The sequence below is a fragment of the Chroicocephalus ridibundus genome, chromosome 4 (genome assembly GCF_963924245.1).
Source record: "Chroicocephalus ridibundus chromosome 4, bChrRid1.1, whole genome shotgun sequence".
NCBI lineage: Eukaryota > Metazoa > Chordata > Aves > Charadriiformes > Laridae > Chroicocephalus > Chroicocephalus ridibundus.
In genome coordinates, this window is record NC_086287.1 from 7,132,486 (window position 1) to 7,160,473 (window position 27,988).

General features: G+C 44.9%; 2 protein-coding genes and 2 long non-coding RNA genes across 10 annotated transcripts in view; 3 read left to right on the forward strand and 1 right to left on the reverse strand.

Annotated features, from left to right (window-relative positions):
• Nucleotides 1-9,798: 9,798 nt before the first annotated feature.
• Nucleotides 9,799-16,994, reverse strand: LOC134514694 (uncharacterized). 3 transcript variants are annotated; one of them, XR_010070774.1, is made up of 4 exons: nucleotides 14,849-14,979; nucleotides 13,877-14,143; nucleotides 11,129-11,326; nucleotides 9,799-11,012 (listed from the first exon to the last, which is right to left on the reverse strand). It is a non-coding gene; the product is annotated as an uncharacterized LOC134514694 (long non-coding RNA). The 3 variants fall into 3 exon arrangements; XR_010070772.1 differs by lacking the exons at nucleotides 13,877-14,143; nucleotides 14,849-14,979 and adding an exon at nucleotides 16,373-16,994; XR_010070773.1 differs by lacking the exon at nucleotides 14,849-14,979 and having other exon boundaries at nucleotides 13,877-14,787.
• FIBIN (fin bud initiation factor homolog) lies at nucleotides 15,302-16,160 on the forward strand. Its single transcript, XM_063332819.1, has one exon. It carries the CDS (start codon nucleotides 15,471-15,473, stop codon nucleotides 16,092-16,094), a length of 624 nt encoding a protein of 207 aa, XP_063188889.1. The 5' UTR covers nucleotides 15,302-15,470; the 3' UTR covers nucleotides 16,095-16,160.
• On the forward strand, nucleotides 16,184-20,793 carry LOC134514695 (uncharacterized). Of its 3 annotated transcripts, XR_010070776.1 has the most exons (4): nucleotides 16,198-16,323; nucleotides 17,445-17,540; nucleotides 17,647-17,752; nucleotides 19,460-20,793. It is a non-coding gene; the product is annotated as an uncharacterized LOC134514695 (long non-coding RNA). The 3 variants fall into 3 exon arrangements; XR_010070777.1 differs by having other exon boundaries at nucleotides 16,184-16,323; nucleotides 17,463-17,540; nucleotides 17,647-20,793; XR_010070775.1 differs by having other exon boundaries at nucleotides 17,647-20,793.
• Nucleotides 20,794-25,777: 4,984 nt separating this feature from the next.
• The window catches only part of BBOX1 (gamma-butyrobetaine hydroxylase 1), a 41,469-nt gene continuing 39,258 nt past the window's right edge, over nucleotides 25,778-27,988 (forward strand). The window contains exon 1 of one of the 3 annotated variants that reach the window (XM_063333251.1): nucleotides 25,778-26,092. The gene's annotated coding sequence lies outside the window, so the exon portion shown is untranslated. Of the gene's footprint in view, nucleotides 26,093-26,157; nucleotides 26,321-27,988 lie in introns of those variants that run through there. The other 2 variants (XM_063333250.1, XM_063333252.1) reach the window with 2 other exon arrangements.

Here is a 27,988-nt window from a genome sequence, read left to right on the forward strand (position 1 = left end):
ATTACACAATGATAATTTAAGGAAGATAAGCGAGTGGAGGGGCAACATCTGTGTATCACGTGCTAAAGGTAGTGCAGGGAGAAAAGGACCTAGCAATTCCGAGAAAATATAAGATGGTAAAAATAGTGAATCTCGTCCCGCTCTTGACTGGAAGCCACTGTGGTTTTTTTGTTGGATAAATGCAAAGGGAAAAGGGGCAAGGAGAACCGTTCAGCTGATTTCTCCGTGACCTTGTCTTTGTGAGCGCTGACATGGTGCTGAGAAGGATTGCAGCCCTGAATCCCACCTGCCATGCAACAGGCATGAAGGAATGGGCTTTCTGGGGTGCGTTTTGGTGCCTAACGCTCAGTTCCGAAGCCGCAGTCTAAAATGGACTTTTCTCTGAGTAGCTCTGGAACTGACGGACTAAGATTATTCATACGGGCCTCAATTTCTACAGCAAAGCAGTGAAGTAAGTGTTCTAATTTGCATCAATGGGAACAAAATTGCTCATCTCGGTGCTTACCTTTAAGCACTTAGGCATCTCAGTGTTTACCTTTAAAGGCCCTCTGAGCTCCCAGCCTGCTGAAATACATCTCCCACAGAGTAACTCAGGATGTTTCTCCATGCTCCTTGTCCTGTTTAAGAGCAGGATGTGGCTGCTAAGGGTTTGGCTGGTCCATGAAGGCATTTGAGGTTTAGGTCAGTGTGGTCCAACCAGCTGCCTTGACCACAGGCAGATCTGGCCCACTGCCCTCCTGCTGGAGCAGACAAGGAACAGCTGCTTGAGCTGCAAAAGCAAACGGGGCTGCTGAGGGCTTCCTCCTGCACCGGCCCAGATGCCGGGCGGTGGGAGTGATGGTTTCAGACTGGCGTGGGAGCACCCGGGCAGCGCTGCCAGCCCCATGGCACGTAAGAGACACAGAGACACAAGAGTCTACTGGTAGGGAAAAAAGGCTGTGGTTAAAATATGAAGCTTTGGTGAAATGGTGGCCTGGGGCACCTATCTGCTGAGCTTCAAGGCACTCCAGTTGTCACCCTTGAACCGGCGCTATAAGCCTGGCACTCTCTCTCTAAATATATATATATATATATATATATATACACACACACAGAGAAGAGATTCTGCTCTAGCAGAGCGTTTCCAGCCGTGTGCATGGCTGAGAACCAGTGCAAGGAATGGATTAGTAGCAAGCGTTGCCTGAACATTTGCTTGTCCTCAGATATTTTAGCAAAGTAAAAGGGACTGCCTTCAAACAGCAGGGGAAAGTTGACTTTAAAATGAGGAGATGTGTATGGTTTAAATATTCCACAGTGATGTCATGGCAGGAAGTTAAGGTTTGGGGGTTTTTTTTCTAGTTAATGGAAAGGGTAAAACAATATTTCAGCTGTAGAGCTGGTGCTCTGCCTGTAAGTGGTGTGCTGCACGGAGCAGCTGGGTCTCTGCGTGTGCCGTAACACACGCCACACGTCCCCACGCACCCTCGGTGCAGGAGCCCCGGTTCCCCTGCAGTTAGGAGGAATTACAGTGCTGTGATCCCATTGCCAAACACGGTCCACAAAAGTCAACGTGTACCCTTTAAAAACCCCACTAACTAATCCGCGCAAAATCCAGTAAGGTAAAACATATGTACTGTTAGCTGTGTTCTACAAGCGGATGAGACAAAAAAGAGAGAACGTGTCAGTGACTACTTATAAGATAGTCTTAAAGCCCCCAAACTTATGAATTGCTACTTCCAGAGCTTCCCTGGATGTCATGGTATTTTCTCAAGGAGGTAACCAACCTCATACGCACTGAGGGCAAACCAAATTTCTGTGCTAAATATCCCAAATTGCGTAACGGAGCAGGTTAGGTATCGATGGCAAAATGAAAGACAGTTCCGGAGTACAATATATTGCGGGAATCGCACGCAGTCAGATGACAAGCTGTTTTTAAAACTGGATTTAAACCCAGAGCAAGTGCTCGAAGGCCCCTGCAGTGAGCCAAACTGCCAAGGCTGTCCCTCTCTCCCACCTCTCTGTGGAGAGCAGAGGCTGAGGGTGGTAGGTCGAGAGAGGTCATTCTCCCCCTCTACTCTGCACTGGTGAGGCCACAACTGGAGTACTGTGTCCAGTTTTGGGCTCCCCAGTTCAAGAGGGACAGGGAACTACTGGAGCGAGTCCAGCGAAGGGCAACCAAGATGATTATGGGACTGGAGCACCTCCCTTATGAGGAAAGGCTGAAAGAGCTGGGACTCTTTAGCCTGGAGAAGAGAAGGCTGAGGGGGGACCTGATTAATGTTTACAAGTATCTAAAGGGTGGGTTTAAGGAGGACGGAGCCAGGCTCTTTTCAATGGTTCCCAGCGACAGGACAAGGGGCAATGGGCACAAGCTGGACATAGGAAGTTCCATTCAAATACACGGAAAAACTTCTTTACGGTGAGGGTGACAGAGCACTGGAACAGGCTGCCCAGGGAGGTTGTGGAGTCCCCTTCTCTGGAGGTTTTCAAGACCCGCCTGGATGCAGCCCTGAGTGATGTGCTCTGGGCAATCCTGCTCTAGCAGGGGAGTTGGACTAGATGATCTCTAGAGGTCCCTTCCAACTCTGAAGATTCCGTGATTCCGTGGTTCTTAGCTGAGGCCAAGCACTGCCTGGGATTCGACACAGCAGCAATGATGTGAAGTGGGGAGGGCGAGAAAAGAGGTATTACCATTCCTACTTACACCTGCTTTTGACTCTGCTTGTTTGTACGGGCCTTTTAAGCTTTTTATAGTTGGTCCAAGTACAGTGAGAGCAAATCAAGCAAGCAGCTGGACAAAGCCTTGGTATTTCTGCCAGCACGGGAACATCCAAGCTTGCATCCAAGTGGGCCTTGGGATCCAGCAAAGCTTTCAGGAAAGATTTGACACTTCCTTTTTCATGTCTGAGCGGTGCAAGTAGCAGCAACCCTGGATATTGGTTTGTTAGTAGATTACATTACTGAAAGGCAATGTTTTGATTCTATTAAATGGCCCCCAGCCTCAGAAGTTGTTCAACAATTTGAGCTGTTGATCTTTCACATGGATTTTTTTCCTGAAAGAAAATATTTACTTAACACTCACCGTTAAATCAATGAAAAAAATACACTTCCTGGCATATATTCTCTTTGATCTTTGCTAATTTGCAAGCATCTCTGTCCATACTTGTCTTTATCAACTTCATAGTCACTGTGAGAAAATGCTATTTTCACATTTTTTTCTGGCTTATACTTGTTTATATTTTTTTCTGATATGGTCAGCTTCTAGTATTACAAGTGGTTTAAATAGAAAAGTGGTAAAACAAAATTTCTATGAGTATTTCGTGGGTTACCCTTAAATTGCCCAGTACGGCTTCAGAATTATAAGTGGGAAAGGGAGAAAGGGCTGAGATGCCTGGAAGGGACGTACGGTCAACCCGTTTTCCGGACCTCCTCTCAGGAGATCACCCACGATGTTTGAAACTTGCTGGCTCATCTGGGTCACCCATGGGTGGGGATGACTGTACAGAAAACATCTGCTTCCTCAGACCCTTCTCTTGTGAGGACTCAGCGTACGCTTTGCTTTCGGAATACGACTAGCCCTGCCGAGTTTGGCAGGACTGTGTAAGTGAACACAGGTAAGTACAGACAGGAATGTGGCCTTCAGCTTTAATTTGTCCAAAAGTGCAGATGGAAAAGCAGGTCCAATTTTTTTTCTCCTTCTGAATCTGTAGGAATTATCACATCGTAGCATGCTCCATTACTTCACCGTGTGGGGGGCTCAGCGCTGTTTTAACCAGGCACATAAAATACATAACCAACAAATGGAAGGTAGTACGACAGATTTATAAGAGCTTCCTGGGACTGGGAATGCGTCCCGAGTCCTGTCCATGTCAGTTCAGGAGACGCCAAAAGGTAACTGAAAGGGTCTTCTCATATGGCAATCTGCATAGGGGTCACTTCAAGTTTTGGCCAAGATTTAACCTTAAATGTTTCTAGTATTTTGGATAAGTATTGCTTATTCTATTACCAAAAAAAATAACAAAACCCCACCAAAAACCACCAACCCCTCCAGAATTCTCATAGATCCCTTCAGAAAGACTATTGCCATGGTTCTCACCATTCCCTGCATGCTCTTCTCAAAATGGTGTGCTGTAGCAACCAACTTGTTGCTTCCTAAGCAGAGAGGCTGCAGGCACATTTGCCTGGCTGGGCAAGTTACAGCTCCACCCTCGCGTTGCCTATCGGGCTTTTCTCTGCCGCCCTCATTTTTTAGAGATCCAGCCATCTTTTGCTGGTTTTCCCTGCCATGGCTGATTTAGAGGTGGTGAGTATCGAGGAACTCTTGTTTTGGGTTTGTTACAGCGTCACAGAAACATGTGCTGGCTGCCCTCAAAAGGTCTGGTGGCTAAGGCTGACGGCTTTCAAATCCCCCGCGAACCCTGGCGTGGACCATCTCTCTCCAAAGAGTCACCTTCAAGATCCAGAGTCTTGGACTTGGTATTGGAGCCTCCGGTCAACACCTGGTCCGAGCGAGGAGGGGAGGTAGGACTGGAAGGCTATGTCTGTGCTGTCTCCCGTGGATCCCACAGCTGCTGATGCTGATAGTAGTGCCCAGAAATGTGAATTTAGGGAAACCCCTGACGACTGCTAAAATTTTGTTGCTTCCAGAGGCATTACTTTAAGGTCTTAAAGTCCTGTCCTGGTATCCACATTTAACACATTAGTATACTCTGTTTATTAACTGTTATGTATTAGCTTCAACAAGTGGGACGTGGTTTTCTTCATGCAGTCTTACTTCACCTACAAACCCTTCTGCTTCTAATAGACACAAAGAATATGATGAAAGAGAATATTCTGTGCCATTCCAGAGAGGATTAGGCAGGTTTGTATTTGCTAATGCTTTCCACTCTCAACATATTTACTGCTGTAACACCTGGACAAAAAAAAAAAAAAAAGATGTTTGGTAACCAGTGAAGTAACTTGGTAAAGTTACGATGTCTGGAGGGGATTGCTCTTGCGTTACTATGTGTTGGTCACACGTGGTGCGACTCCATATCCAGTTCCCGGGTTTATATATTTGACGAAGAGATGAAAATGGAATTTCTAATAGGAAAGCAAGAGACTAAAAGGGCCTCATTGCAGATAGTTTAATCTCCAAATTGGATTTGAGTTACTTTTTTATCATTACGGTTGTACATGTGAGGCAATGAAGCAGTTTATTTGCATTAGTTAAGAAACTGTTTTAATCACTCAGCTGTTCTTAATCAAATCGTACAGCTAATTGCTTGAAAATGTTTGATAACCAAAACCATTTGTAAAGGCCAACACTTTTGTACACCTCAGCAGAAATGAACCTCTGCTGAAAATTTGGGCCAGAAGTATTCTTTGTCGTGATGATTTTTCTCATGCAACAGCTTTGCCTCAAGGATAGTCATCACGTATCAATAATTAGTACCAAATAGCTGATGGTCAAAGAGAACTGTTCGGAAGCATTATGTCGGCCGTAATTTGATTAACAATAGCAAATTCTTTTTTGGAAATCATCTGGAATTAACACAATGAACAATCTAGGAATTACTACTCATATCTGGAAATGCCTAACATTTCTGGAAACTTATGTTTCCAGAAACAACTAATGGTTCCTGTATTATTCATTGTGCAGATTCCCAGATGACTCGCAGCCCCCAGAAAAAAAGAAAATAGAAAAGGCTACTGTCTGCAAGTAATTTGCAAGTGAGCCAAGTGCAAGCAAGCCAATTACAATATAGAGCAAAATATTTCCAAGATTCGTCTTTGACTCTGCCCTGCCGAAGGCATGGCTGAAGTCCCCGTCACTTTCAGCAAGAGGTAGAGAAAACTTCTTCAGAAAACGCAGTCCTCAATGTCTCTTTCTAAGTATCTTCGTTACTGAGGTAGTTATTTTCTCCATTTATGCTGAAGCGGCTTTGGGGTCCTCATCCCTTTCTGTCACTGCAGTAGAAACGACGCCAGCAAATGTCCAGAAACCCTTCTCAGAGATGTCCCCACGTTCTTGACAGTGAATTAAGAGCAAACCGATATCTTTCTGAAAAAAAGGAGGCAAAATAATACTGATAAATGGAATAAGACAAACAAAAGACTTTATAATGTGCAAATAGTACTATTTAAATTATTGCTGCTGTACTAGGGGTCCTCGCTGCGGATTATAACTTGCAAGTCTTCCCAAAAGCTGCAGTATAATGTTCATTGCTGGCTTTAACGCTTTTGAAAATCCTGTGCACACGTTTTCAGGAAAGTGAGAAACCACCACAGAACCAGCAGGAGTTTGCAGCCCATCGCTATATATGCTCCCAGTTGGACTCTTCAAAAGAAAGGTAGGTTAGTTTTAATGTGTGTCTGGGTATGTTTTGGTGAGTGCATCCATCTCAGCAGCTCCTTGTTAGTCCAAATTATTCAGCTTTACCAGTAATCAAAAGATTAACAACCTACCATCCGTGATTATTCAGAGAGTAATGTTAGAGAGCTTGGCCTGAAACTTTGTAGGTTAGATCAGTTCAAATGTATAATGGTTTTTTTTTAAAAAAAACAATCAGCAATAGGAGAAAATGAACAAAATGTGGTTCTTTCAAGATAAAAACATAAAAACACATGAGTAAATGTAATGGCAATGCCTCTACTTGCAGCGTGGTTGACAAATCCTCAGAACGGTACCCGGACGGCAGCTTGACCCCGCAGCCCCTCTGAATGAAGGCGCCATTTCCTCAGGTACTGAAGGTCAAGCACGTCTCCAAATTGTACTCTGCACAAGGTGCTTTGGGAGGCAAGCGTGAAGACAAGTAGAAAATGGGAGAACCTGTATGGTTTCATCACGCAAAGCAATCTTTCCTGCTATTCCAAGTGGTTTTATTTGTGCTAAACTACTCCTTCATCAAATTTACCTTCAAATGACTCCCGTGCAACAAGAGGTTAAGAAAACACGGGATATGTAACCCTTTGCCATCGTTTTATGTGCAGACTTTCTACAAAAAAGGGAGTGATTTTGAAGCGCAATGCCATAGCGCTCCAGGAGCATACCTGCAAAACATATTGTAAGACGACAGAGTAAGAAGTAATTTAGCAGGTTTGGAGCCAAGGGTGGCTCCCTCCCTTGGGAGGGAGTTCCACCTCCCACCAAAGGTGCGGCACAGCGCCAGCGGCCAGGCTTTACCCGGAGGTTATTGGGAGTATATCACACCGTGCAACAGGGGAGACAGAAAGGGGAATATTCATTGCCTTTTTATTTTTTTAAAGCAATTTAGACGTTAGGAGGAAGTTCTTTACTGTGAGGGTGGTGAGACACTGGCCCAGGTTGCCCAGAGAAGCTGTGGCTGCCCCATCCCTGGAGGTGTCCAAGGCCAGGCTGGATGGGGCTTGGAGCAGCCTGGTCTGGTGGGAGGTGTCCCTGCCCAGGGCAGGGGGCTTGGAACTAGGTGATCTTTATGGTCCCTTCCCACCCAAACCATTCTATGATTCTATGATATTTGTGCCTTAAGCTACTTGGAAAATGGGGTGAAAGAGGCCACACACCCCACTATTCCATCGTTGCTGCTACCTGCAGATTTAATGCCCGAAACTTCATTAGGTAGGGTCTTCCTTGGGAGAAGAGCAAGAGGGGAAGGAGAAGTGACCCCGTAGTTTTAGACGGGCTCCCTCTGCTCTGCAGGCTGCTGGCACTGAGCAAAGAGCACACATTGCAGCCCTTCAACGCGTGGAGGTGTTCTGCCTGTGGGTTGCTCTTGTAGAGAGGATGGGTTGTCCAACCCTGCCTCCCGGACGCTTCTTGGCTTTGAATGTTCATTTCAATCAGCTGTCACAGCATCGCTTTGGTTTGGTTGAACCTTCTTAAGGCTCCAAATAGCAAAGTGTTTTGAATGCCTCCAATGCTGCCTACTGTGAAACAAAAGAATTTATTCTGTTACCAGAGGGAAACCACTCTTCTTTGTGTTTCTCTGGGTAAGGGCGATGAGATCCTTCAGCAAATTTATGCTCAGGTGTCTCCTGTCTGACCCCGGAGAATCACAGAATCACAGAATGGCAGGGGTTGAAGGGACCTCTGGAGATCACCCAGTCCAACCCCCTGTCAGAGCAGGGTCACCAGAGCAGGTGGCACAGGAACGCATCCAGGTGGGTTTGGAATGTCTCCAGAGTTGGAGACTCCACCACCTCTCTGGGCAGCCTGTGCCAGGGCTCTGCCATCCTCAAAGGAAAGAAGTTCCTCCTCACGTTGAGGTGGAACTTCCTATGCTGACGTTTGTGCCTGTTACCTCTTCTCCTGTCCCTGGGCACCACTGAGAAGAGCCTGGCCCCATCCTCCTGACACCCACCCTTTAAGTATTTATAAGTGTTGATAAGATCCCCCTCAGTCATCTTTTTTCCAGACTGAAGAGACCCAAATCCTTCAGCCTTTCTTCATCAGAGAGGTGTTCCAATCCTCCCATGTCTGCCACAGCACTACAGCACTGATGTCTTGGGCTTTCCAGTGCCCTGGCAAGATGGTCCTTAGGGAAAAGCCGATGGATCAGCTTGCACAGGCTGTGGGAGGATAAAACCTAGTGGGATTAAAGCACCAAAACAGACCAATTTATGAGACCAAACGTGGTGTTCGGAGACCCTGAAGGAGGCTGGGGCTTTCTCATCCAATGCAACCAAGGTAGTAGAGCAGTAATATTTCCTAAGCCCAAATTAGCCCGCAAATTTTATTCAGTCCTGCTTCTTTCCATTAAAGCCGATCGTACATCTTTGCTTCTTGACCGTAAACATGGAAGCAGGCAGGTAGTGTTCCCGCACTCCAGTTCACTCTGGTTCAAAGTCAGTGGTAGCAAATGACGGCGCTGGGGCTCCAGGTCGAGCTGCAGAGCCTTACCAGTGCCCAGCGCATCCTCTGCAGAAGGGCCCGCAGAGCCACAAGCAAATCATCTCGAATGGTGGCTCCTAAGCCATGCCGTTCTGAATAAAAGCCATAAATTTTAGGAGGAGGTATAAATTCCCTATCGATATCCTGCACCGACCTCAGGCATGGGAGAATAACGCAGTGTTAGGGCTGCTGAATGAATGCTCTGTGTGCACCGAGCCATTAAAAACCTGGGGAACAGTCAACCATGACTGCACAAAAATAAATATAGAGCTGACTGTAAATAGTACCCCTTCACCTGCTTCTTCAAGTAGAATTTTATAAGAATGTTTGTTAAAGGGAATGATTTCTTTTTTTTTTTAACAGGGTGATGTTGGCATATTTCAATTGAAACCATATGCTTGGTCTTACGCTGCTCAAACACAAAGTCAGTCCAGTTTCAAATTTAATACACTTTTTAAAACACCTAAATAAGAATCTGAGTGAATGTGCTAGGATATAAAAAGGACAATTTCCAACTACTAAAAAAACTGATCTGGGAATACAAGTGAATTTTACTATAGGAGCATGTTTTGTTTTATTTTTTATTTGCTACATTGGGAAAGGTATGGGCGAAAGGAGATTAAACCAGGTAAATCCTAGGAATTTGTTTTGTCATTTTTCCATCTTCTCCCACTTTTATCTGCACAAAGGATACTATTATAAATATTTCAGTTTTAGCTGAGGCCGAGAATAGAAAGGCTAAACCATTGCGAAGGCATGTTTAATAAAACTACGTGCAGTTGGTTAGCCCCAAACACGTAGGCTCCCACTCTAAATCCATGAGCAGGGACTTTAAAGGATTGGTGAGAAGAGAAAATTTGGTGACTAATCAGTATCAAATGTGTCAGCACTCAGCTTTTATTCAGGAATTCATCCCTGATCTTAATGCATGAGATTACGTGTGTAAATCAGAACCTTATAAAGGTGGCAAAACTGGAAATTTTTTATTTTTGTAGTGTAAAATCTGCTTAAATTGCTGGAGAACCGACCTAGAGAATAGGCCTGGTGAAATTCAGCTTTCAGAAAACGTAGACTTTTTCAAGACCCTGCCTCAAATGAGTATATTAGATCATAGGACTGCAAATCCTGAGCAACTGTATCAATGGATTAATCCCATTGGAAATGACATCAGTATTTCCCCACCAGACTGTTTTATATTTCTTTTCCAAGACTTTTATTCAAATTCTTTTCCAACCCTGCCTGAGCAAAACACATCAGGTTTTAAAGTTTTTCTATTTTGTAGGAGAGGGAGAGAAGGAAAGAGAAGAAAAGTTGTGCACTTATTTAAAATCCTGAAATAAATCCTATTTTGCTTCTACCAGGTTAGAGGCAAGGAGAGTGTGTTATCATGAATAATTAGGGAACTATGTTTCTGTAACATCTGCAAAGTATATGTTTTCGCGTACAGCCTTTTCACATTCACGTAGAGGACAAATATAACACAGAAAGGACTGAAAATCAAATCAACGTTTTAACAGCGCGATACACTGTCTCCGAAACAAACCACATTTACAGTAATGGGAAAACTTCTCCATGTGCGGGACAAGGATGATGCTTTTTCAAGTGTTTTCATTTCCACCGAGGAAGTGTTATTATTTCCACTTCAGGAACCTTGCTGAAGAAATACTAATGATATCCCTTTTGGGGTTCGAGGTTTTTCATCAACGGACAGAAACTGCACTGGTATAATACCAGTAAATATCCATCCCTCTTCGCCTCTCTTTTATCCTCTTCCCTTCGGAGGAAGCACCCCGATGCATCACTGCTCTTTTCCAAAATGACCTGAGCACGCCCTCAATTTTCTGCTTTAAGGAAATTATATTTACCTAAAGTAAACCAGCACCCGCTACAGAGAGGGGCTGTGGTAAAATCTCTTTCTGTTATTTTTCTGCCAAGGTTGAGCTCATTTTGCTGTTGGCTAAAGTTGAAGTAGGTTCAATACTAATTGCACATTCTTATGAGACAACCAGCCTGACACACTCTTTCTATTAGTTGTATTCACGTTAAGCCTCGTACCCAATACTTCCTACAGCTACTCGGGTTGTTTCAGTCCGGTTTTCTGTATTGCTTATCCACGAAGGGCCAGTGCTAAAGGACTCGGAGGACGCTATGCCCAGACCCAGCTGTGGTTTCAGCCTGAAATCTGTCAAGAGGAAAAGGTTTATCAGAATCCACCACCTTTAAACACAAGCTAACAATAAAATCGTTTTCTCTACAAATTTGTATGCGAGAAATCTCTCGTTCTTGAATTAAACTCACCTCTCTGAGAAATGCAGAATTTCAGTGCAATCACAGATAGGCATGCTGGTCCTGGAACACTCAATATGGTTCATGCTTCAGCATATTCATTCCTAATTTCTGTTGTATTCCAAAGTTATACTGAATGAACATTAAGGGCTTTATAAAAGTTTCATTCCACAAATCATTTTTTATTCTGCAGAGTTTATGGCAATTTTCCTACAAAAAAAAAAAAAACCAAAAAAAACCTGGCATTATTCTTTCATGGGCTATTTCATGCCCACCTAACTCGATGTCATTGGAGCGTTTAGTCCTACACCCTACAATTAGAAATCACACACACAGACTTGTTAGTCTTCGTGATTAAACAAGGTATCTTTATGTAAAGCTATAGAAAAGTTCACAGCGGGAAAACAGAAGCCAGTAGTCAGAAAACAACATTTGTACCCTGAAGCCTGTGGGGCCTTTAGGACCATATAACATATCTCTGTTCTCCAAATTAATGGCCACTTACATCTGAAACATTCTGATGCGGCAAAGTTTGCCATCATCTGCGACAGAAATAGAGAGCGCGCGCGAGCCAGGATCCAAAGACGAATCCTCGCAGAGGAAGACTATGCAAGCATCACCTGAAATCCAGTGCCGGGCTGCATATTTGCCATCAGTTTATAAGCAATTTCTGGACTGGAGGCAGATTTTGGTGCTGGTGCAGAAGAGGTTATGCCAAGTGAATGCTGCAGTTCTTTATAGTACTATAAACCTGTAATGCTCTTCAGTGGAAAAACAATGGCTTTACCACAGCAGAGTATATCATGCCAAGTATTTGTAAAAAGACAGTATCAGTATGCGGCTTTATTTTTGTTTCCAGCACTTTTTTCCTCATTTTATGCAAAAGGAATTTTTAAATGCTTGAGCAGGCACGGAGGGTAAAATACTGTCGTGCTGAAATCAATGGGCCTTTTGACAATGCCAGGATTTCAATGAGGGCCTTCATGGGAGCATGCCACTAGGAGCAGCTGTTTCTTGGATGCATCCCAAAAGCTCCCCAGATATCTGATCTCATACAACTACCCCTATGGGTTCCCAGCAGAAAATGCAACATTCAGCAGAAAAACGGCTTGCTCTCCTCCCTGGTTGTCTCCACCCCGCGTTCCTGGTGTTCCTGAGAAATTCCCTTCTGTCCTCCTTTGGTTTTATTGCCCTCCGTGCCTTCCACATAATGCCAGAAATTACTTTTGAAAACTCCGCGTTGACACTGGTTTTTATGTTGTTGTTTCAGCCCTTGCTGTGGTGTTCCCGCTGCTGCAAACTGTGATGAAAGTGTCTGACCCTTCAACCCGGGTCTTGATGGATAAAGGTAATTGTGACTTTCAGTGTGTGTCTTTCAAAAAAAAAAAAAAAAAGAAAAAGAAAAAAAAAATCTGATTTTCATTTGTATGCACGTGGTTTTATGGACAGTTTAAGGGTACTCATATCAGATCATCTCACCGCAGTCTTAAGACTTTTGTCTTTCAGATGTGATTTTGGAAAGAATGATAGCTAGTCATGCACAGCATCGTTCTGTCATCTTTTCCATTGTTTGATGCTTTTCGGTTAATACTTAGCATTCTGTTATGTCGTAATCCTGAACCATATAGGCATTGCCTTGGGTCAGGCTGTTGTGTATCTTTCAGCGAGTTCCAGCTTTTACCAAAGCTTTGCCCACTGAGTCACGCAGGCAGCAGCAGATCCCTTGTTGCAGACTTCCTTCAGAAGCAGACATTCCAAGTGGGTTACTTGGGGAGAGGCTATTTTGATGTAAAATTTAAATAAAACTTGGATAATGCATGTTGGATTGAAAACAGCAGTGGCCGGGAGTCGGCAGCTGCGGCAGGGAGCAACAGACACCCCTTAGTCTCTTAATGTATGAAGAGAGGGAGAAAAACTATTTACTAAGGCTGAATTTTTTTACCCGCTGTGGCACTGGTGAAAGCATAACCATGCTGACAAAGCTATAGCTGAGTGATTTACAGCGCGGTACTTCCATGAAAAGACCTCAAAAGTGGAGTCCACCACAACCCAAGTATCAGCCAAACCAGTCAACTGGCGGTAACGCCAGCCGGGCTGGAAACTTGGGTAGATAAAGTACTATGGCTGGCAAAGAATTGGGAACCAAATAAAATATTAGGTGAAAGAAGAGAGTCCTGGGAATAAAATTGTTTGAAAAAGCCCCTGTTGGCAAACACAGACCAAGGACAAATGCCAAGTAGGCTCAGTTGAATAAGCTTTCAACCTTTTATAGAAAGCTGAAGCACAAAAGCTTAGCCTAATCCAACCTATTTATATGAGTGTTTGCTGAACTTAATTACAAATTTAAAATGTTTCCAAATGTGTGGAGTGTTTCTGTTTGGAGAGCTTGTCTGGCCTGGGTTCTCAGCAGCGCAAGAGAAGTTGCCTGGACTCTGTAAACATTGCCCACCTTGCGGTGTACGAGCGCGTGGTCTTAACTGACTCTGGGGCTTGGAAGGCTTAAAGCGATTGAATAAGTGAAGAGCTCTGCTATTGCCCTTGCTGTCTCTACGTTAGGCTTTTGTTGGCTGGCTGATGGGTTGGTTTATTTTTTGCTCTTGTTCCTTGGTGTTTGTTGGTCTTATGACCTCCTGCACTTACCTAAAGCGCTTCAGTAGGCTCTAAAGTCAATCCTCAGGAACACCGATAGCGCAGGTTACCATTAAGTATTAAAGGCCACGCTGACAGTGAGAACTTGCATACAACGCTGCTGTGTCATACCTTAAAGAGCCTGGACGCGTAGTTAAGCCCATCATTGAGCTCCCAGGAACCCACCAACCTACCCGTTGGTACCGGGGACACCTGGGAAGAGAAGGAGCAGCCAGCCACCAAAACCAGACACGTGGAGAGAAGGGCCTCGCTGGAGCCTCTCAAGGAACCGCAAGCGAGGAAAGGGGCAGCTTGTGGAGCTCAGGACACTTGAGCTCGAGAAGAGCAGCTGGTCTCTACGGCAGCTATTTGCTTCGTGTGTGCCCAGAGACAGGATAACTTGTGATTACAGAAGGGAGGGAAGGGGCTGGAGGCTCTGCGTTAAAACGTAGGTGTCTAAAGTCATGGCAGCGTAAGACACGGTAGAGCCGAAGTCCCCTGAGCCCCATAAGGCTCTAGTCTACAATGCCCACCATAATAGTGAAAAAAAGCAGGGATACAACATAAGCGCCTGGCCTATTTCCCGATAAAGCTAACTGCAAGCATCATAGTTATGTACAACATGCAGAAAGTATCAGGATGATAGTTAAAATATTTACATTAAAGAGGCCATATAAATATTTTTGCATGCAAAGCCCTGACAAACAGCAGTGGGAGTTTTAACTCTGGATGACTGTGGGATTTGGTATAATCTCCACTAGCGGGTGACGTTTTCCATGAAAGAGGAAAGATGATGTGAAAGGAGCTGGTAACTTTACAGACCCTTTCTTTTTTTGTGATCTCACCTTGATTTAACAACTCAAAAATAGTAAAGACAGGTTTATACTAGTTATGTGCAAGGTTTGACCCTGCTGTAATCCGGTTACTGCATTCATGCAGAATATTTCTTCATGAAAGAGAAATGCTTAAAATTTTACACAGTCAGCCCAATAGCACGAACTATATTTGGATTTTCCTCAAACGCGCCTGACGTTTTATTTAAGAAGGCCTTGGGTTTCATTTCCCCATCTTCACCCTATCAAGGTTTATTGCATTACACCTTACCTTTTTTCCCTGAACCTGCACCTTTTTCGCTTCCAAGCTTTTAATCGGTGACAAACCGCGCGGCCTGAGCGACTAAGCGTGTTGGCAGCTTGGCGAAGCCCCTCTGCCCCGCACGCTGCACACGCTGAGGGGGACGCGGAGCTGCTGCGAAAACCAGGTTATTAGCAAAGGAGTTGGTTTTAACGGGAAAATGTGCAAAACTGAGCAATCCCAGTTGCAGGGAGGGAAGGGGCGGGGGGGTGGAGCGGTGTTTATTAAGGGGACAAAGGTGTACGTGTCTCCCCCCGCCCCCCGCGCTGGACATCCCGAGGGGGGCGATTGCCGGCGGGGGGGGGACGGCCGATGCCCGGGGGCGGTACCCGCCGGGTCCCGCCGGCCGATGCCCGGGGCGGGGGGCGGCCCGGGGGCCGCTTCCTCCTCCTTGCGGGCTGCTAGGCTTTTAAAGGCGGTGCGCCGGCACCCGCTCCCAGACCGCCGCCGGGGCTCCGCGCCGCCGCCGCCGCTACCCGACCCGACCCGACCCGACCCGCAGCGGAGCCGGCCGCGCCCGCGGGGCGGGGGCCGGGGGAGCCCCATGGGGGGTGGGCAGCGCGGAGCCCCCCGCCCCTAAGCCGCCCGCAGCATGCCGGCAGCCCTGCTCTTGCTGTGGCTGGGCTGCCTCTGCAGCCTCTGCCGGGCTTACTTCGAGGGCCCGCTCTACCCCGAGATGTCCAACGGGACCCTGCACCACTACTTCGTCCCCGACGGGGACTACGAGGAGAACGACGACCCCGAGCGCTGCCAGCTGCTCTTCAGGGTGAGCGAGCAGCGGCGGTGCGGGGCGGCGGCGGCGGGCGGCGGGCTGAGCCTGCGGGAGGAGCTGACGGTGCTGGGCCGGCAGGTGGAGGACGCGGGCCGGGTGCTGGAGGGCATCGGCAAGAGCATCTCCTACGACCTGGACGGCGAGGAGAGCTACAGCACCTACCTGCGCCGGGAGTCCGCCCAGATCAGCGACGCCTACTCCAGCTCGGACCGGTCGCTGAGCGAGCTGGAGGGCAAGTTCCGTCAGGGGCAGGAGCAGGGGGGCCGGGAGGAAGCCCGCCTGGGCGACAGCTTCTTGGGCTTGCTGCTGCACGCCCGAGCCCTGCTGCGGGAGACCCGCCACATCTCCAGCGGGCTGCGGGACAAGCACGACCTCCTCGCCCTCACCGTCCGCAGCCACGGCGCCCGCCTCAGCCGCCTCAAGAACGACTATCTCCGCGGCTGAGACGGCACCGACCCCACCCTCCCCCCGACCCCTCCGCACCCCCCGGGGGCCAGGGGCTTCGGACGGGGCCCGCAGCCCTGCTGCCAGCCCCCCCCCACCACCACCCCCCCGCGTCTGGCTGGAAGGAGCACCTCCTCGCGCAAACGCATCCTTCATCCTGGAAAAAACTTATTTATTATGTTCGACTTCCTAAACAAATAGCACGTTTCTGTAAACCGGGAGGTTAGAGGTATGTCTAAGTTAATATCCCATATTTAAAGAGTTACCCCGTGTTATACCGTTCAGCTTTGGTTACAAAGCGAAGTAAGCTTTCTCGTCTCCGATTCCCTGTCGTCGGTTTATATAGCGGCTCAACCTGCCGCGAACGCGGATAAAGCGTGGTGCTCGCCCGGCTCCCGTGTAGCGGATGCTTAAATTGCTTTTGTTGTTACCCTCCTTCAGGGTGAAACCTCTGGCCCTCTATTAACTGTCTTAACCTTTGTAACGGTATGTATTCTACGCACGTTAAACATTGTTCTATTACGTAACTTAAAGCTGTGATTTCCATTTGTGTGTCGAAAGACGGGAACTATTCTGGCGGGATTTGTACTCTTCCAGGCTTGCTTATCTGTGACTCTAAGCTATCATAACCCCAAGAGCTGGCCAAAAAGGCTTATGTCAGATCCTGAGAATGCTGATGCGGATTTTCATAGTAAGAAGAAGGAGCCCTAGTGGTGATTGTAGTTTCAGATCCCCAGTTTGAGAGCCAGGTTTCTTAGAGCATGTTTCTAAAGCAGACAAAAAGGGTTTTGTCTGTGCCAGCACAGTGACGTTTCTTGTTGGTGCCTTTGTACTTTTGCTAGCTAAGCTATTAATGAAATTATTTGTGCTCCTAGACAATAGCAAAAGTACCTAGTGGGATGGAGGGGGACGATGGGGTTTTTAGACTCGTTGCTATTTGATTGTCAGTATGGGGTAATACGGCTACTAAGTTACAGATACTGCAGGCAGAATCACTGTTTGGATGAAAAAAGTTCATATGTTGTTTTAATAAATATTTGAAAACAATGTTAAAGCACTTTTTTTTTCTTTTATTAGTCTGCTTGAGGCGCTTTTGATTTAAAATGTGTTGTAATACATCTTTTCAGCAAAAATTTGTGAGTGTGTAGATCCTGCCAAATTAAATAACTTGCCTTTTAGTAAAAACAAATAAAAAATTACAGAGTCAAGTTTTGTTGAAAGAAGTGACACAGAAGGGAGCGTAGGGCGGACTTTTTTGGAGTTTGTAAGCCTTGCAAGGTCGTGGCACTGGAAGAGAAGCTGTTTGATGCGTATCTGAGGTCTGATCTTGTTAACCCTCCTCGTGTTCAGTTCTTCTTTGGTCTGCAGCCCATCCAGGTGGTAGCGGTGCAGTGGGCCAACAGAAGTCACCTGTGACCTGAAGGCACCAGGACACGTCTGATGAAGGTACGTGCTTAGAGAACTTCTGGACCATCCGGGCAGCTCCCTTTCACTAAAGGCAGTGAGGTGTCGCTCCTAGGAGGATACTTTAGATGTTGATTTGCACCTTTAGGTCCCCAGGACCTTTGAAGATCTGGCTGGAAAAGAAGAAACATGTTATTGATTGACTTCAGTGGAACTACTCGGTGTTATTTTCAACTACGTTGTCAAGTTAGAAGGTATGCCAGGTTCTAGCTCTTAAAAGTTAATTTATTTGTGATACTTTCCTTGCTGCTAGGGTTAGATGTAACAACACAGGAGCAAACCATACAGCATTTCTGGGACGGACCAAGCTCTAAAAGTGCCTGAGGGTTTCATTCACGTCCAGTCTCTCCTTTCTCTTTGAATCTTACACCTGTAGAAGCAGGTGCCAAAGATGCCATGCGTTTCCATTGTGTTTTAGTCTCTGCTTACCCACTTTCTGAGTCATTGGGTATAATACGAACTGTAAACACCAGTAAAGAAACTAAAGTGGCAGGCCACGCTAGTTTTTTTAGCCATGTGACAGCAGTTTTCAAATCCTAATAGAAAAATAGTAGTAGTAGTAGCGTAAAACACCGCTTCTTGAATATGCTTAGAGCACCTTGGCTACTCTATATAGTATATTATATATATATACACTATTCTATACTTATTCTATAAGTAGCAAAGTTTTACTCAAGCTCAAACTATCCCAACATACGCAGCATACCAAGAGAGTAGATGTTTGCAGAGCACTCACTTTCCAAAGCAGGAGATTTCGTGACCTGTGGAGACTTAGAGTATAACTCATTCCGCTCAACACCCCTGTCTGTAAGTTGTCACCTAATGAAACAAAAGCGTGGTTCTTTAAAACCCACACTAATGTCTCATATGACAAATAGGAATATTTTGATAGATATCTCCTTTGATTTATGTTTCAGAAAAATATAAACATTTTTATATTGGAAACAGAATCAGAATTCTGCTCTGTAACATTGATTATAAAAGGCTTTAAATGTTCTCTTTCAAAAAGAAAATGCCTACATCTGAGTCTCGTCTATGCGTAAATTCACATAGTTAGTAAAAAGCGTCAATCTTATGTGGATTTAAAGAAGCCAGTACAAAACTCTTTTAGAACATTTAAATCTACTAGAATTTGATTTACATCATTTTGGGTGGTCTAAGCAAATGTATATATATCAAATGTATCAATTTTGAGTGAGAGCTGATACGTTAAATGGCCTTTATAATCTGCAGTTCCTGCAAGGACTGGCTGTTTAGTGATATCCAAGCAGTTTAAAGTTTCAAATTCAAAATAGTTCTTTAAAAACTGTGAAATCTATATTTGCAATCCTCTTTGCAATCGCATATTTTTTCAGTTTTTTCTTTTTTTTTTTTATTTGATTAGAAGAGATGAAGATCCTCTGGTTTTATACCACCTATTTCAAATAGTAAAGGCCTTTTTATCATTGAAAACTCAGTAAGGACTTTTAAGCAGAGTGCTTTAAAAGGATGATTGTAGCAGCTGTTTTGACCCAATAGCTCCTCCTGTTGTGTTTAAATATTGCATCAGTATTGGGCTCTTTTCTTTTTTCTTTCCTTTTCTTTCCTTTTCTTTCCTTTTCTTTCCTTTTCTTTCCTTTTCTTTCCTTTTCTTTCCTTTTCTTTCCTTTTCTTTCCTTTTCTTTCCTTTTCTTTCCTTTTCTTTCCTTTTCATGCACAAGTTCAAACCAAGAATAAGCTGACTCGGTCCTTTTTGTGGTGTTCTGGAGATTTTCAAAATATGTATTGTTTTCTGAATTTATTAAAGAGTTGATGGTGCTGAAGAGAAAATGACAATGTTTTCTGAAAAAAATATAATAATCAATGCAGCTGGAACAGTCACAGAGAGATTACTCAAGTATTAAGTTTTCTTTGCCACTCAGCCTCTGATTTAAATCATCAAGAGTCAAAGCAAGGCATTAAGATGTCCCCTTTTGTAAGGGGACATCCCTTCTGCTGGGGACATCCTCATGTCTACTGACGTACACATGGAGAGGAAGAAGCTCAGAGTGGGAACACGGACCAAACTGTGTCCTCTCACATCAGCACCAATAAAAGCTTGGGAAAGAAAAGGCTGTGCCTGCCTCGTGACAAGTCCATGACTAGGAAATTAGTGGCGGGGTGTGTGTGTGTGTGCAAATTGTGGCTTTCTGAATGGCATCTTCCAAAGTGTCACAAGTTGACCTACCCAGCACCATCCTGAGAAACAGAGAAGTCTAGGGAAATTCTCAAAACCATGGTAAGCCTCTCAAAAATCCCAAGCTGGGTGTATGCTTTGTCTGACACGAAGTTGTGGCTCCTCTTTAGGTTGTCATCTGTTCAGATGCAGGTTGCCAAGATGCGTACCTCAGAGGCAAAAAAATATACTTACAGTAGTCAATAGAAACAACCTGGTGAGCTACAGAGAAAGCATCAGCTCTCTGGTTATAATCTTGCCTTGAAAATGCGTATTTTGCAAAGAAATTCTCTTGGGTGCGTCTGTTGCTGTTGGTGTCGCTGATTATTTAGGTGGGCTTCATGTTACTTTACCAGTTTCGTGCTCGTGCTTCTCGGATATCGCTTTTGTGATTGGTAAAGAAGTTTTCAGCGAACGCGGAAGTGTTGTTGAGTGAAACGTACTTGACAGCCATTATTCCTGAAGTAATCCTGTATGTTCGAAATTTGGCATTTTTCTGTCTTTTAAAATGTATTTTTATTTACAGCCCATCGGGGAATTTATTTTCTATTACTTTGATTTTTGGCGAGCCATTAGCAAAAACTGAACAATTTGTGGGTCCGTATTTCATTCCTGAACTATGCGAAACTGGCAAAAATACCGAACCCACTACTTGCATTTAAAAAAAGCTTCTATTAGAATATATGTGTATAAAAAGACTATAACTCTGTGCTTATTTTATTTTCTTCATAAAGTTGTCATCCTGCCTACAAGATCGGTTTACAACTGGAAAAGTCAGAATTTAATGACTAATTCTGTAACACGAAAAACATATGGTCTCCATAATCATTACATTCTTAATGATGTGGCTTGGACAGAGTCATTCATGGCTTGTAGAGTCATTCGTCCTTGAAAACTGCCTTACCTTGGGGAGGTATCGCTGATGGTCTCCAACATGCCATTAACGTTCTTTCATGAGGAAAGACAATGCCAAGTGTATCGTATTTTCTCAGATGACAGCCTTCCTTAGGCTGTATGGACACCTCCTTTAAGTGCTTAGAAACTGCCTATGTAGCCGTAATTGTTCATGTCTGAACTTTCTTTGGGGGGGAGGAGGGGGGAAAGTCCTTGGAGAGGGTTGGCTTAGGGAGAGATTGATTATCCAGCGCTAGATATTGGCAAGTGCAGGATGACCGAAAAACCTATGTACTTGCATCGTATTTTCCATACTTCTCCCACGCTGCAAACATTTCGCTGCAACAGGAGTTACCAATATAAATTGGTTTTAGTGTAAATAAGAGAGACTTTACTATAGACAGACTGTCCAAACTGCAAGATGTTTTTTTCTGTCTACTTGTCTCTTCTCAAATATAACGTGACCAAGATTTTCAGCTTAGTGCTAGGTCCAAGACAATTAATTCAGTGGGCCTTTTGGTCTTAGGTTCTCAGCTTTTTTACTTAAATTTGTCGAAGAGCTTGTTATGCCTTTGCCCGGGTAATGATAAAGAATTCTTTCCCATACGCCTTCTGTGTTGATAGCTCTTTGGTCAAGCGGTCAACTTTTCTTAATAGCAGGCTTTGTCCTTTTTAATGAATATGAATTTAGTTCTAATTTAATGTGATTTCACTGAGATTTGTATCAAAATTCAGAGTAATATGGGTGCCTATGTTAAATATCATGCAAAATACTTTTATGTTTTGATGCTTTCTTACAAAGTAATATACTTATTAACTCCAGATTCTAACAAAGGCATAACAAAACACAAGCCGCTTCGTAACTGGGTGAACACAGAAGTCAGGATGCTATTAGGTTTGTAATTTTAAGTATCTTGCATATCTTCTCATTTCAGAAGAGTAACCCTAGAAAAAAAATGAGTGAATGAACAAGACGTAAACCACGCTCAGTTTTCTTTCCCGATATGAGTGCAGAGGAATAAATCTGACCGTGGACGTCAAGAATGAACTGAAGTTCACCCTGTGCTCAATTACCCTAGAAGTAAATTTGCAACCAGGCCCAGTTTTTGTTTCTGACGTTTATATTTCTGTGGCAATTAGGGTTTTCAAAAAGCCAGGCATCCCCCTGTGCTACACATACGTTGATTTATAGCTCCTATCCTAATCCCCTTTCCATTGTGTCTGGTTCTGGAACTATATGCCGGCTGTGTGGTATTTATTTACTTATGTAGTCTTACTGAATTTAATATTAATTCCTCTACATTTCTAAGCTACATTTCAGTCTACCCTGCCACACAGATGTCTCAGGCCTTCACAGGACCAGGAAAATATTATTATTGTTGGTACGTCCGACTCCACTGGGAATACTGGTCTAGTAGCCTTTTACTAGCATGTCAGGCTTACACATTTATTCGATGAACATCAGAGTTTCCTTCCTAAGGATGTTTTGTTTCTTATGCTCTTGGCATGTTTGCCTGTGACTTTAAATTTTGCAATACCTTTTACCTACTAATTGCTGCCAACCTTCAATTTATTTGGCGTTAACTTACTGCATAGACTAGCAGTCACATGGGAAACCTACGGCATAACCGTCCCGGTACCGTACTGCTCCATATGAATGACAGCAACAGAGTAAAGCCCAAAGGGAATCGATGAACTGAGCTCGCACTACAGGACTCAGCAAAACGACGCTGTGACAGTAAAAAGGCACGTAAACGTACTGTAAAATAAATAAGGTCCAGATTTTCATTATATAGCACTTCTGGCATACCTCTTTTAAAATTCTTTCTTTTATAGCTACTCAGCAAACACAGGCACAACACTAATGATTCATATTTTGCTGAGTTACGTCATCTTGAAGGCAGTTTGTTTTTATTTCCACTTGGATAGGATACTTTTCCACTTGCGTATTATGTCACACTCCTTATAAAAATAGAGACCCGGTCTTGCAAACACCTTGGAGTGCTCCTGGTAGGGAATGAGACTTAGGACCATTTCAATTCTCACACCCTCCTTATTATGCTTATAACACTTCAAAATGTTCCCCTTTTGGCTTGAAAAAAATTCTCCCTTCCTGGTCTGTGTACAGCTTTTCTTCCTAAGGTCTAAACAAAATTTCTTCTGTTTTTTTTTTTTTTTTCAGCCTGACGGGGATTTATGTCTATGCTTATATACTTAGTTTATGTTAATAAGAGATTTCACTCATTAAAAACCTCTAAATATATTATTTAGACACAGTCGATTTGTTTCTTTGCGCTTGAAACAAATTGATTCACTTGATTCTCCCTTTAATTAGTAAAAATTAAGAACTGAATTATAAATGTGTATCATATGAAATGGTTTCCTTCAGCCAGCATGCATTTAATAGGATGTGCACCGGTTCTAAAAGAAAACAAAGAAGTAAAAATACTTGAGAAACCTAGTGTTAATGTAATAGTTTGCCAAACCAAGAGCATAAGAGTCAGGAAATTAAAAACTGTGGCTTCTCAAGCAACAATCTATATTCAGCATAGGCAGAATGTTGACATGGCCCCTTCCTACTTGCAGATTAGCGATTGACACAGGGAATAAGGCATCTAATCTTTATAAAAAATCTGCAGGTACAGAATTTTCTTCTCTTCCCCCCCCCTTTTTTTTTTTTGTAATGAAAAGTAATTAAAACTCTGTAATAAATAAGTAAAGCAATTTGTAAACAGCAGATATGAAATGAACCCAATTATCTGCCAGACATCCCATCTATCAAACCTTGAAAATAATTTAGAATTTTCAAGCTCCTTCGAATAACACACTTAAATAGAGGGTGGGGGGAGATATCCATTAGTTACTTATTAAAAAATTAAAAAAAATCAGGAAGGCAGCCATGACTACCAAGAACATGTGTGTTCCACAGAGAATATGGTAAAAAAAAAAAAAAAAACAAAGCAAAAATGTGAAAGAAAGGTGGAAAATGGATTTGGGACCTAACTTGAAAGCAACTAATTCCTACCACTCTTTCCTTCAAAGAAAGTAATGCATCCAACTCCGTGCATTACAGCTCTGCTTTGGCATGTGAGGATTGTTTTTTATTGAAGATGTTGAATGATAACTACCAACAAAAATATTTAATTTCCTATAAGTCGCAGACTTAGTCTTAGCCCTTTTTAACTGCCAAAATGCTTAGACAGTCTCTAAACAGTCATTGAATAGTTTCACTTGTGCATATACTCATTTCCATCCAACTAGCCAACTTTTCATCTTTGTGAATGCTTTACTGTCTGTGAAAAGTCCCGCTTAGGCAACGTTTATGTTGAAGGTTTTCCCCTAATCGGTTACACTGAGGCGCCACGACTTTTCTGGGTGCTTTGGCCACAGTACGGCCACTGAATGTCCAGTGGAGCAGCTGCCCCTTGCACAGCTGGGAAAAAGCTTCCCATCAGGAGGAAAATAAGGATTTGACTTTTCATTTCAGCTCTTTCATGTCAGTCATGCCACCAGCTTATGCAGACTGAAGAAGGTGGGGATTCCAGTCCAGTACAAGCTGAAAACTTGACGGGACACACCAGCTGAAAACTGGTGGGTGCTACGTCCCACCATTGCCTTCAACTACACAAGCCGTATTTCTGTCTGTTAGAACATCCCTCCCTTCAACCAGCAGAAACACACTGTTCAAATAAATGCAGCATTGATGTATTTGCCAGCCAGAGGGTATCAGGCACTAAATAATGAGGATATATTAATGCTGTTTTTAAATTTATTCCCAGGAAGCTCATCTGCCTGAAGCAACCTGCTCGCAAGATCTGTTTGACAGCAAAATCACCTCATAGAATCATAGAATTGTTTAGGTTGGAGAAATCCTTTAAGATCATCAGGTCCAACCGTTAACTTAGCACTGCCAAGTCCACCATTAAACCATGTCCCTCAGCACTACATCTACCTGTGTTTTAAATACCTCCAGGGATGGTGCCTCAACCACTTCCCTGGGCAGCCGGTTCCAATGCTTGATAACCCTTTCAGTGAAGAATTTTTTTCCCTAATATCCCATCTAAACCTCCCCTGGTGCAACTTGAGGCTGTTTCCTCTTGTCCTGTCGCTGGTAACTTGGAAGAAGAGACTGACCCCCACCTCCCTACAACCTCCCTCAGCCTCCTTCTCTCCAGGCTGAACACCCCCAGCTCCCTCAGCCGCTCCTCATAAAACTTGTGCTCCAGACCCCTCACCAGCTTCGTTGCTCTTCTCTGGACCCGCTCCAGCACCTCAGTGTCTTTCCTGTAGTGAGGGGCCCAAAACCTAACACAATACTCGAGGTGAGGCCTCACCAGTGCCGAGTACAGAGGGATGATCGCTGCCCTACTCCTGGTGGCCACACTATTCCTGAGACAAATTCGCACCATTACCTCAGAGGATACAGACAAAATCTGCTCCATCTGAAACAGCAGGGATGTTTTAGGCCACAACATAGGCTCTGTTTGGCCACAGTCACACTAAATCTTGCCTGAAAAGGCCATCTCTCATATTCATTGATATTTACTGTAGGCTACATCTGGCATATAAGACGCCAGTTTGGTTTCCCCTTTCCTTCTTTTTTTTCCCCTTTCCTCCTTTCCTTACCCCCCTCCCTTTGCCTTTTCTCCCCCTTTCCTCCCCCACTTTCTTTTTTTCCCTTTCCTTTCCCCCTTCCGTTTTTTCTTCCCCTTTTCTTTTTTCCTTTCATTTTTCCCCCTCTTTCCTTCCCCCTTCCTTTTTTCACTTTCCTTTTCCTTCCCCTTTCCTTTTTTCCTACCCCCTTCCTTTCTTTTCCCCGTTCATCTTCTTCCCTCTATTGCCCTCCCACCCCCCCCTCAATTTTTTCCTTTCCCTCTGTTTTTTCTTTTTTTCCTTTCTCGTGTGACTCATTACAGCAGGTGAGGACAGCCAGGACACCCTGTGCTATTGTCCTTCTCGGGTCCTTGCCTTGGTCCCAAGAGCTCCGATCTCTCTCCACACTAAAAACTGGGAGCCGGAAGCAGCTGGGAACGTTTATTACACACAGAGGAGAAGAAGCCACGGGAAATGATGGCTTTCCCCACCCCTTCATCTCCAAATCAAGGCCGAACGCCTTTCCAAAATCCATCCCTCAGCCCAGCCCGAGGTCGCTGCGGTGCCAACGAGGAACTACCCGAGCCCGGTGCTCCCCGCTGCGCTTCGCAGGGGGCTACATAATTTATGAAAGGTCCCCGTTTAGCCTGAAAGACGTTCCCCGAACGGAATTCCCAGGGAAACACCACACGCGGGTCTTTCCAGCGTGACGGGCCGCTGCCCGCCGGGAGGGCGCGGCGGGGAGGAGGGGGGGGGGACACGACACCCGCCAGGGCCAGGCTCGCCGAGCCCCGCAGAGATCCGCCGAGCGCCTCCCGGCCCGAGCCGAGCCCCGCGGAGGGAGGGCGGGCAGGTAAGGGGGGAGCCGGGGCGGGAGCGCGGAGCCGCCGGTGCCGGGGAGCGGCGGGGGTTGCGGGGCGGGCGCCGCCATCCGCCGGAACGTCCCTCCCGGCCCCACGCGCGAGCGCGGGCGCCGCCGACCTTTGCTCTAATTACGCTAATTTAGAAGATCGGAGGCGGGGCGGCCGGAGCAGGAACCCTTCAGCCACGGAGCGGGGCGGACGTGAAGTAACGCAAACATGCAGGTTTTCTTCCCTTTTCGGGCTGAGAGAGCTGGGGGGGTTCAGCCTGGAGAAGAGAAGGCTCCGGGGAGGCCTTGGAGCCCCTTCCAGTCCCTCAAGGGGCTCCAGGAGAGATGGGGAGGGACCCTTTATCAGGGAGTGTAGTGATGGGACATGGGGTAACGGTTTTAAACTGAAAGAGGGGAGATTTAGATTAGATATCAGGAAGAAATCCTCTCCTGTGAGGGTGGTGAGCCCCTGGCCCAGGTTGCCCAGAGAAGCTGTGGATGCCCCATCCCTGGAGGTGTCCAAGGCCAGGCTGGATGGGGCTTGGAGCAGCCTGGTCTGGTGGGAGGTGTCCCCATGGCAGGGGGGTTGGAACTACACGATCTTTAAAGTCCCTTCAACTCTAACAGTTCTATAATGATATAATGGTATTTGCTGAGATAACAGTATCAGGTGAATGTTTTCCTGCAGAGGCTTTTTGGTACACTTGTGCACGAGATGGTGTAATTCAGCCTTGCAGTCAGAGGTGGTATGCGTGCTCTATTTAGTCGAGGGTTGTTGTTCTTCTGGAGTTTGCACTGATTTCTGACTCAGGCAGTACTTACAAGGTGCAAACCCTCAGTTCATACAGAGGCCAGTGCTGGCTCTTCCTGCAGTTTTTGTGGATCCCTGGTTCCAGCGCAGCTGGCAGCAGTGTCAAATTCTGTTACATCCCACAGGGAGCTGGTTACGCTGACCACCTTCTGACACAGCAAACTGGTTTTAAGGCATGGCTAAAACTTGGTTGTGACGCAATAATTATACCCTTCGTTTCTCTGCAGCTTCTTAACCTTGTGCGAGGAAAACGCACGTTATCCACTGCCATTAACCAGAATTAAATTTTGAGTAGCTGTGCAGGTAAAGTTAGTAAACACACTGCTGATGTCAGCAAACAGGAGGGTGGGTGACGTCTGGTGGGGTGAGGTTTGAGGAGACTGAAGGAAAGAGATTTTTGAGAAAAAGAATAGTGAGCATTACCTTTCAGCTGGAGAGCTGTGGAAGGCTGAAAGCCTCACCTCCAGGTGATGGGGATCACCTTAAATTGTGATTGCATGTCAGCATCCAGGCTGACCCTCGTCATGCTGCTGAGAATTACAAGTGAGTGATGACAACATGCACAGAAAATCCATGAGCCTTGGACGATGTTCACATGGGGCGGTGTGACTCTTAGGAGCTCTTGGTAGTATTTGTTTTAAACTATGCAAATCGGAGGTCTGATAACTGAGAGCAGAGTTACATTTGGTATCTTCCACGTTCATGCAGGTAACAGTAGTTCAGAGACAAGAAATGCGGAGAGCTGTGGCGCAAAGAATTTGCTTCGCGTTATCAGTTGCTCTTCGATTTGACCATGGTTATGAGCATGCTAACTTTAGGTGAACCCGTGAGTTCTGCTCATAATTTAGTACGTAATGCAATTTCAGCTGTAAAATAGCAGCGGGGGGATAAGGGTCTGCCTGAAAATTTTGAGGGGGCAAGGGGATAAAAACTCCTGGAACTCTTGCTGGTAATTTAGCTTCCATTAATTTGAGATTACCATCCTACTTTTATGTAAAAATGAAAAAAAAAAAAAGAAGAAACAACAAGGCAAACATCTAAACAACTGTCAAGGACTGAAAAACTACTCTGAACACGATAGGAAAATC

What these genes read in the sequence shown, in the direction of transcription:
- FIBIN (XM_063332819.1), top strand. Translation starts at nt 15,471, where the DNA reads ATGCCGGCAGCCCTGCTCTTGCTGTGGCTGGGCTGCCTCTGCAGCCTC.